The 10,586-nt window shown below is 45.4% G+C and overlaps 1 protein-coding gene across 1 annotated transcript; it reads left to right on the top strand.

Moving 5' to 3' along the window:
- The first annotated feature begins 4,119 nt into the window (after positions 1–4,119).
- Positions 4,120–10,480, top strand: LOC148119059 (sperm motility kinase-like). The gene has a single exon (XM_087897822.1). It carries the CDS (start codon positions 4,165–4,167, stop codon positions 5,614–5,616), a length of 1,452 nt encoding a protein of 483 aa, XP_087753948.1. The 5' UTR covers positions 4,120–4,164; the 3' UTR covers positions 5,617–10,480.
- The last annotated feature ends 106 nt before the right edge of the window (positions 10,481–10,586 follow it).

Here is a 10,586-nt window from a genome sequence, read left to right as displayed (position 1 = left end):
AGAGGAGGCATCCCCACTGCTTGTCCTTCTTAGATTCCATCTAGGTTCTCAACCCACAGAATGGTGTTATCCATATTCATGGGATCCCTTCCTTGAATGTCTTCACAGACACACCAGTGCTCTCCCTCACCAGTGTCCTAGGTGATTCTAACCCAGGCAAGGTGACAAGGACTAACTCTCATGGGAACCCAAGTAGAGGACACTTAGAGTCAGGACTAGAGGCTCCTGGGTGTGATCCTAATCTTTGGGGGTTGTGGAGGATGCTGGACCCCAGAGGGTTACATAGTGAACTGGAGGCCAGATGGACTACAGAGTAAGACTCCATCAAGGACAAAAAGGGAGAAGAAAAGAGCAAAGGAAAGAGGAGGGAGAGAAGAGATGAGATAGGGAGAGGAAGGAAAAGAGAAAGAAAAGACACTGTGGGGGAGGGCAAGAGGAACCACAAAGTGAACATAAGCAAACACTAAGTGTATTGGTCCATAAATGAGTGAGTTAAAAGAAGCAGCTGGACTAAGCACTTGGCCAAGCTCCTGGAGTTCAGTTGAAGAGAGGGAGGAGAAATTATGTGAGCAAAGGCGTCAAGATCGTGATGGGAAACCCACAGAGACGGCTGACCTGAGCTAGTGGGAACTCATTGACACTGGACTGACAGATGGGAAATCTGCATAGGACCAGACGATGCCCTCTGAAAATGGGTAACAGTTCTGTGACTTGAGCACTCAGTGGGGCCACTGTGTGGGACCAGGATTTATCCCCAGGGCATGAACTGTATTTTTGAAGCCCATTCCTTATGGGAGAAAACAATTCTCAGCCTTGATAGAGGGGAGGGACTTGGTCCTGCCTGAACTTGATAGGCCAGACTTTGTTGACTCCCTATGGCAGGCCTTACCTTCTATGAGGAGTTTGGGGAGTTGGTTGAGGGAAACTGTGTGGGGAAGGGAAGGTGAACTGTGGTTGGTATGTAAAATAAAAAAAAAAACTTTAAAATAAAAAATTTCATTTAAATGAAAGTAAGCGGGGAAAGCAACAACTACAGCAGAATACTGAGGATTTGTTCAGCTCTGATTGGCCCAGTGCAAATGACATCACAGGGAGTCATTGTGACATCAGCTAGAGACCAGACCATATAAGGAGCTGCCTGGGGCTGGGTTTTGTCCTTGTATCACAGGAGAGGAGTTGGTTGGTGGATAAGGATTTGGACTCAATTATTCCTCGTATTCTTGGATATCCGAAAGTGGGTGATCCTGAAAAAAAGTGAGCTTCTCTTGTTTTCCGTTCGACTTTCAACGTTTGACATTTATTGATTAATTCTTTTCAACCATATTCAACTTTGCTTTAAATTGTGGCTGTTATTTCTTTCACTGACTGAGATTTTCCTTTTTATCCAATCTCAATTCTTTATCATTCTTCACTGTGCTCTTTTATTTTTAACTTTCTGGTTTGTAAGCACACAGTGAGGAATTTACTGAACTGTGCTGAAGATTCACAACCCTTGTGTCACCTCCCTGCCAATGTCTAGTACCAGTGTTTCTAGTAACAAGAAATTCATCTTTTCTTCTACCTATGATGACAATAAATATCTTCATGTTTGTAGAATAAGATTGTTTATAATAGAACATTCTCTCATTCTATGCTTGTCCCTGGAAGTGCCATTGCTTTTCTTTCCAGGGGTGACTATCGTTTCTTGATGTTGGACTACGCTTGCTGTTTTGTCCATTTTTGTATGTAGATTGATTCTTGTGTTCTCCTGAAGATCTTGATCATGAAGAATTATCATTTTAATGTGTTACTAAGAAGTAAAGGAATAAGTGCTTCCCTTAAGGATATTTTAATGTTCATAGTCATTGCCCTTGTCAGATACTCATCTCTTTTCACGGTGCTTTACTAGGCTAGAGAGTAAGGGCTTTATGAGAAGAGTTTGTTTTATAAAAAGATTTGAATGTATCCCTTGCTCAGTTTTATGGGCTAATGGAATATCTGTGGATCATTACAGTTATTTCTTTAGATTGTATGATCCGTCAGTGAATTTTCCCGGTAACAATACAAGGCATTGTCAACCTATTTGTTCTTTCAGATTGTGTTGTCTAGTTTTATATTTCAACGTTAAAGTGTTCCACAGATTTTTGTATCTTTCTTTGGTATATGAGTCCGCGTTTTTACGGGGGAGTGCGGAAAGTTGGGAGCTACAGAGAGACGGTGATGCTTAGAGAGATTCCATCCATGCACAAGGACTCTAGCAATGATGGCCATGCAGTGGGAGTCTGAAGCAGTTGCATTCCTTTCAGACAAAGCATGTCTTCATGGAATTGCAGGTTTCTGAGGGAAAGGGAGGTCCTATACCAATTGGAAGCAGGTTCATTTAGAATGAGACCTGTGCTACACTACAGAGGATGGGGCCTGGAATCGGGCTACTTGAAAGGTCCATTCTTTCTCTGGTGGAGGTGGATGGAACAGACACAGGCAATGTGTGACTGTGTGACAGCAATGAGTCTGCCTTGACTTCTGGGCAGTATGGGTAGGGTGGGGATGAGGGCAACCAGCTCTGCTATGCTCGGGATTATTGGCTAGCATTCTGTTGTGATAGAAGTTATAAACCTGGCATCTTAACAGAGGGTAAGCATGTCTATGTGACTTAGTTTAGAAGGGACAAGAGCCCATGGTGGTGGGTCAGAATCACAGAGGTCAGCTGGAACCCTGAAGGCAAATGCAGAATATTGAAATGTCACACACTGCAACTCCAGCAAGAAGTAGAAGAGGGCATGAAGACTATGCTGTCTCTTCTCAAGGACAGTGCCAAGGATGGAGTTCTGCTTCTATGGTTCCAACCTACGATGTTTCTAAACAGTACCATCTATTTTTCTTGTGTGTCCATGTGTTCAGAGGGATTGTGGAATGTCAGATGTGATGAGGACTTGACTTTTTGTTTAGGAATTTGTGGAACGCATGGATGTGGGGCAGGCTAGAGGACCTGTGCCCCTTGGTGATCAAGAACTCTAATGCAATGTCACCAACCACCTAAGCAACAGCTCCATGTGGGAAGGAAGTGTGCCACCACCATGGCTTCAGTGTCTCTTTTTAAACTGCGTACACGCATGTGCACAAACACACATGCGAGCGCATGCGCACACAGACACAAACCCTTCCTCCCTGGAATTGATTCTGGTCTGGGATTAGGTGCCAGCCATGAGAAAAATACTCAGGGCACTGGTTGTGTCACAGAACCTGGTCAAAACCACTGTCAGTTATGGAAGCCATGATTGGTCCGCTCATTTGGGTGACATCACAAGGAAACATTATGAAATATGCTAACAACTACTCTGTTTTAGGCCCTGCCTGAATTGGGTTCCTGGTTTGTATCTCGGAGTAGCTGTTGCTGGGCTACAGAAGAAGTGTCACCGAATATTCTGTGACAGACTAGGAATCTCTAATCTACTGGACTTTGCTAGAGTGAGTTCCTTTCCAGTTATTGGTTTTGGTTCCAAGGTTAAGTTTTGCTATTTCATGGTTACATGGATGCCATTAGTTTTCATCCTAGGTTTGATTTGTGAATGTTGTATCTATTTTTTGATTATTACCCAATTTCCTTCTTCAAAATTCATTTAATCTTTACATTTTTTCCCATTTTCTTCAGCTGGAACACATGTTACTGTAAACTAACCACAGCACCTTCATTATAAATGTCCCATCCATGCCTACCCTGCATTTTGGTCAAACTCTCCTGCTCTATCGCTTCCTCCACTCCATCTCTGTGACTAATACTGTTTCTTTGATAAACGCTCAGCCTTCCTATTTCTTAAACACACAAGAGAAGAAAATATCCGTTTCTCTTTGTGGACTTTATTTCTCTTAGATGAGATTTTATCTACTTGAAGCTACTTTCCAAGGAGTATAAACGATCAGTGATCCCTGTATCTGAGTATGGGTTCCTCCCCAGAATATGAACAATTGCTGCTACACGCTTGTTCAGTGTCTTCATGTCAATAACCTTCTGGATTATTCTTGTACTTCTTGGTCTTAAAGGCATCATTTGCTAGTTTGGGTTCGCTCAGAATACAAGACAGAGAATTCATACCTATCAACTTCCATTCTAAAACTATATCATTTCTTCCCTAGCATCGTGTGTCCCTGAAATTGCCCAAATACAGAGAACTTGAGGTAGCCATCATGGTCAGCCACCGGGAAGAGGACATCCTTAAGAAGAATTATAAATTTTTAACATCTCTGGGGTGTGGTGCATTTGGGGAGGTGATACTTGCCCAACACCTTCCAACGAAAACTCAGGTGGCTATCAAGGTGCTTGAGAAAGAGTACAATGATGAGGAGTACATCAGGACTGAAGTTGCGATCCATAAGTCCCTGCAACACAGCAACATCATCCAGTTATTCCACGCTATCAACACGCTGCAGACCACCTATCTCATCATGGAGTACCATAAAGGAAAAGACTTGGTGATGTTGATCAGGGAGGTGGGCTGTCTAAAAGAGGTGGAGGCTAGGCCAATAATCAATCAGTTGGCATCTGCTGTGCACTTCCTGCACCAGAGACGGATCGCGCACCGCGACATCAAGCTAGAAAACATACTTCTGGGGGAAGGCGACAAAGTCAAACTTTGCGATTTTGGGCTGGCCACTCAGCTTGCAGAGGGTCAGATGCTGGAGGAGCTGTGGGGCACCTTGCCATATTTGGCCCCTGAGATCTTGGCCGGAAAACCTTATGATGCTATGGCAGGGGATATGTGGAGCTTAGGGATTGTCTTCTACGTCCTGGTCACCGGACAATTGCCCTATGTAGCATCGACCCCAGAAGCTATGTACCATCTGATCACCACCACCCCGTGCCGCATTCCATACCATCTTTCTAAGGCCTGTTATCTCACCTTGGCCAGACTGCTCACCTGTTACATTTGGTTCAGGCTAACTTCATCTCGGCTTGTGGAACGACCTTGGCTGGGACATATCCAGGAACACGTAACACCTCCTGCCAAGGATATCCTCCCCAAGGTTGTGGAGACCATGTGTAACATCGGGTACACCTGTGAGCAGGTTATATCATCGCTAAAAGACCCACAGTCAAACCTGACAGCAACGATTAACATACTAAAATTCAAAGTGAGCTCTGGGGATAGCAGCCTGCAAACGATCATCCCTGCAGTCGCTATTAGTGTCCCTTTGGCCATGAAGAGGAGCCACAGCGAACCAGCTCTGCTGTCCAGGGGCAGAAGCCAAGCAGGGCTCCACACACACACCTGCCCGGAGGAGCTGCACTATACAGACAACACAGCCCCAGAAGGAGATGCATTGGCCACTGAAACCATCAAGCCTGCTAAAGGGGACACCACAGTCAACATGATATCACTGGAGAGCCTGGCTGAAGAATCCTCCTCCCATGAGCCACCTCTGAATGGGAGATGTATGGGACTGGTGAACATGGCCTTCAGCGAAGAACAATCCACAGAGCCAGAGGTGCCCAGTGACCAGCCCCAGGATGTACCCACAGCCTCTGGAACCAGGCCACTCTGGGGCTGGAAGCGAATGAAGAAAAGAATTTCCCGGGCCCTGAGAGCACTGTGCTGCTGCTGCCTGCCTGCCCCGTGTGGGCAAACAGAAGTGGCCTAGGGGAATTCCAGCCCTGGTAAGGAGTGCCTGCTGCAGGAGGGATTCAGGACAGAAGCTCAGGTGGCTGCGGCCCTGCAACCAAAGGCAACAGGCCCCTGCATCTATACTCCAGCTACAGGTTCTGAGCTACCAGTCCCTTTCTCCTGTAGCTTACTGCTGCCCCGGCACTGCTTTCCAGATCCAGGCCTGGACAGAAGGCCCATCTGCCCACTGAGCCTCCACCTCCCCAAATTTGGTTTTCATATAGGCCCGTTACCCACAACATTTAACACATCTCCCTCTGCAACCAGCCATGACTTTGATGCAACCTCATGCTGATCATCATCTTGTTTTCTTCCTCTGCTTCAGCTTAATTTCAACTGTCTGTTGGGCAGACCTGCAACAATGCATGTCCTTGAATCTGATTGACAGGGACAATGGATACAGAGTTTGAGCTTATGCTTCAATCTGAACTCCCACTCTTTCAATAGTTCTGATTTTTGTGTTATGTGTTATTTTTTAAAATTTTCTTACTTGTTATTTGTTCGTTTTTATATATCTTTAACATAAATGTGTTCATTAGGAAGTTCAATTTAAATAGAAAAAGTAGTTAATTGATATTGTTAATGCTTCATGTAAATATCTGGACAGTCATTAGTAACTATGAAAGCCTAATGTGGACAATAAATATTCATATGAGCCAAAAAAGAGACGACCTTCTGGTCCTACCTTGTAGGAGACACTGTCGGCCAGCATTCCTAAGCCTCAGCTCTCCTTCCAAAACCAGCCTACCCAAGCGTCAGCTGTCCTTCCAAAACAAGCCACATGAGCATGCATGGCAGGAACTTCTTCCCTGAGCCAATCAAAGACCTTCTGCTATGCCCAGAGACTGCTGACTAATGCACACATGATCAGAGTTGTCAATGAAGAACAAACCCAGGTCATCAGGCTTGGTGGCCAACACCTTTACCTGATGAGCCAACCCACTGACCTGGAAGATTTAACCTAAGGCCTAGTGTATTCCCCATTGACAACATGCAGGCCAAATCTGGAATCTGGATGCCTCTGCAGATTCTGTGTGCTGCTGGTGACCTAGAATCTCCCTAGCACAGAGTTCACATTGAAGGCAGAAGGGGTTAACGTTGTGTCCTTGGAAGATGGCTACAACAATGGGTGAATTCCTCAAAGAAGGGGCTTGCACACCCAGGATTTCCTGCTCCCCTAGTCTGTTCCCTGGACTCCCAGAACTTTGGATGGTACCATTTACAATCAGGATGGGTCTACTCCAGTCACTGTCCCACATGCCAACCCTCTCTGGAAATTCCTCTCAATGCACAAGTGTGTGCTACCCATCCTAGACACTCATGCAGTCAGGTAGAGAACCACCACTTCACAGTTCTGCCTGAATGCCTGGGAAATCTTACCCAAGAAGTCATGGTGACACTCTTACCCCTGGGAGGATACATCTACAGGACTGGACACATGATCTGAAGACCTAGTAATCTGAAGACCTGGTCCTGGTGGTGAGCCTCCAGGAAGTCATGTGGTCTGGGCAGGCCAATCATCATCCCTCCACAAGGCTTTTCTCACAGAGAAAAGACAGATATCATTTTTGGTAATCGAGGCAGAAACAGGATCTGCTGGTAGAGAAGCTGAATCCACAGGAGGAAAAATTGTGTGGGGGAGATTAAAGAATTCCCTGCAGTAGAGAGCAGCCCATGACAGACCAAAGAAAGACTCCACCCAGACCAGAGTGGTGAAGCACGAAGTTTACCGGAGTTATTCGTGAATTGTTCATAAATATAGGAAGACCCAGTCCCCTGTGGGTGGCACCATTCCCTAGGTTGAGCCCTGGACTGTCTAAGAATGAAACAAGCTAGCAAAGATGAGTTTATTCTCTTTGCTCTGGACTATGAGTGTGATATGACAAGCAGCTAGAGTTCCTGCCTTAAAATCCCAAAACTGATGGATTGTAACTTGGATTGATGAGTCAAATAAGCCCTTTCCTCACCTGTGCAGTTTTTGTTACAGCAGCAGAAACAAAACTAGAACATATGTCAGAGATCTTTACCAGCCGAGCTTCCCCCTTGGGACCTGACAAACCCACCTGCTTTGTTCAAGAGCCTGGATTTTGAGGTGCTCCTGGTAAAAAGAGGTTGAGCCTATAATGCTTAAAGAAAAGAGAAATAAGCTCACATCTGTTGGCACTACCCACTCCATACTGTTGTTAAGATGTATTTGGAAAATCCTCTGTCTTGTGAACTAAAGTAAGCACCCGTGGATGCCTTCCCCATTCTCATTAGTGAGCTCTGCTAGGGCACATGATGTGTTCAGGTGATAGATGCCAAGCACAGCTCTTTCAACTCCTATTTTGAACTTGACCTTTGCAGCTACTCCGGGTTTGAGAATGCACAGAGGTGTTCCCTCTTACCCCAAACTTGACACTTCTGATAATCATCCTTGTATGTCTTCACTTAGACTACAAAGACATGGAAAAGTCTGAAGTATTTGTCAACACACAGACACTTGGTGAAGATGGCTTCCTATAATTAAAGATGTCACATAGCCTAGAGACTAGTGAAGATGGGGAAACCATGCCTATTATTTTAAAGATGAACATGACAGGCACCAACGAGCAGTCCTAGGAACTCAGATACAGTCATACCCTAAAATCATCAGATTCCCTGAGGAAAGGACAAGGGAGAGAATGCTGGGGATGGGGAATGTCAGACAACCTGAAGGAAGAACTGGGTGTGAGATGCCTTTCTTCTAGAAAAACAGCAAGTGAATCTCCAGGCTGATTCCTTCCTGCTGCTCATTGAGGTTCAAAACCGAGAAAAGCAAGTCGCTTAGGCACAATGAAGAAAAGTTAAAGTGAACAAATGCCAACACTCAACACTGCAGTGCTGCAGGGAGGAGAATGAGCTCATGTAATATTGACACCAAGGTCATGGAGTACCTCTGTCTACAGGAGTTTGTGCTCTGCCAACAAGACCAAAATCCAGTGTCTTGATTACTGTTGCTTACATGAATAAACATTTGTCTGACCTTGTCTCAGTTCAGCCAGGTGCGCTTGATTCCGGGATGAAACGGTCCACTTAAAGAAGTCATTACTGTCTCTGTCAGTTGGAGGTACTGGAAAGAAACGGTCCAGTTGGAGAAGTCATCACTCTCTCCGTCAGCTGTAGGTACCGGGAAGAAACGGTCCAGTTGGAGCAAACACTGCTCTCTCCGTCAGCTGTAGGTACCGGGAATAAATGGTCCAGCTGGAAATAAACGGTCCAGCTGGAGCAAACACCGCTCTCTCCATCAGCTGTAGGTACCAGGAAGAAATGGTCCAGTTGAAGAAAGCATCGTTCTCTTCATTATCTGTGGGTACCGGGAATAAACGGTCCAGTTGGAGAAATCACCGCTCTCTCCATCAGCTGTAGGTACCAGGAAGAAATGTTCCAGTTGAAGAAACCATCGTTCTCTTCATTATCTGTGGGTACCGGGAATAAACGGTCCAGTTGGAGAAATCACCGCTCTCTCCATCAACTGTTGGTACCGGGAAGAAATGGTCTAGTTATAGAAGTCATCGCTCTCTCCATCAGCTGTAGGTACCAGGAAGAAACTGTCCAGGTGGAGAAATCATCGCTTTCTCCATCACCTGTAGGTACCGGAAAGAAAAATGGTCCAGTTGGAGAAGTCATCGCTCTCTCCATCAGCTGTCGGTACCAGGAAGAGAAGTGGTCCAGGTAGAGAAATCGTTGCTCTCTTCATCAACGGTAGGTTCCGCGAAGAAACGATGGAGTTGGAGAAGTCATAGCTAACTCCATCAGCTTAGGTACCGGGAAGAGAAGCGGTCCAGGTAGAGACGTCATTGCTCTCTTCATCAGCTTAGGTACCGGGAAGCTAAACGGTCCAGGTTGAGAAGTCACCGCTCTCTTCATCAGCTGTGGGCTTCGGGTGCTGATTGAATCCTTGACCCACTTCAATCTCCCTAAAGTAAGTTGTTTGGTGTGGTTCCAATGAAGAATTCATCATTTCCTGCAAAGTGGAAGACTTACAAGGTTTGAGTCAACTATTCCCTTTCCAAGGTGAGTGGGACACACTATACACATTGTAGTCAGTCTAGGGCTACAGGCAAATGTGCTATTACTACGAAAAGGAAGCAGAATTTTATAGACTGCTTTTCTGAGCTGCTCTGTGAGTCAGACACTCCTACTGTGTTTGTCAGTTTTCTGGCACTGTAACTGAAATCGTGAGCCTGACTGCTTTATCCACAAAAGAGGCTTATTTATTTCAGCATTCTAGACCTCAAGGGTCCGGTGTGGTAAGGCTCATGAGGAACAGTACCCCAACAGAAGTAGAGAGGCAGGAAGACAGAGAGAGGGGAGAACCACTCTTGCTCTTCTTAACAATACCCCTATACAAGAACAAATGCAAGCTCCCAGTCCTCACTTGCAGCTTTCCTGCAAGGAAAAAAAATATGCCAAAAAGCAGCTCCAGGAGGAAAGGCTAATCTCAGCTTTCCCTTTCCAGCTCAGCACATAAAACTGTGAGTGACAGCAGCCCCTGAGCTAGAGACCTGAGGGGAATCAAAAGGACAGATTGATTGGAGGACCAGCATGCATGCCTCTGATTCTAACAACAGATACAATGTAACCAGAAGCCCGAAGCTCTTGCCTGCCCTGTGGTGTGAGACAAATCTATTTTCTGTCAGTTATGTTTTAAATAAATGCTTATTGGCCAGTTAACAAGGCAGGAAGTATAGATGTGACAACCAGACAAGAAGAAGAGTCAGAGCGATGAGAACAGGTGAATTCTGGAAAGAAGGAAGCTCCTTCCCCAGTACCATGGAGACACTGAGATGCAGGATGTGACCTGCCCCGCTGAAAAAGGTACTGAGCCATATGAATAACATAGATAAGAATAATGGGTTTAAATAAGGTATAAGAGCTAATACAAAGCCTGAGTTAATGGGCAAATCAGAGTATTACTTATGGAGA

Source organism: Myodes glareolus, chromosome 18 (assembly GCF_982192425.1).
Source record: "Myodes glareolus chromosome 18, mMyoGla1.1, whole genome shotgun sequence".
NCBI classification, from domain to species: domain Eukaryota; kingdom Metazoa; phylum Chordata; class Mammalia; order Rodentia; family Cricetidae; genus Myodes; species Myodes glareolus.
This window is presented reverse-complemented; position numbering and strand designations above follow the sequence as displayed.

What these genes read in the sequence shown, in the direction of transcription:
- LOC148119059 (XM_087897822.1), top strand. Translation starts at nt 4,165, where the DNA reads ATGGTCAGCCACCGGGAAGAGGACATCCTTAAGAAGAATTATAAATTT.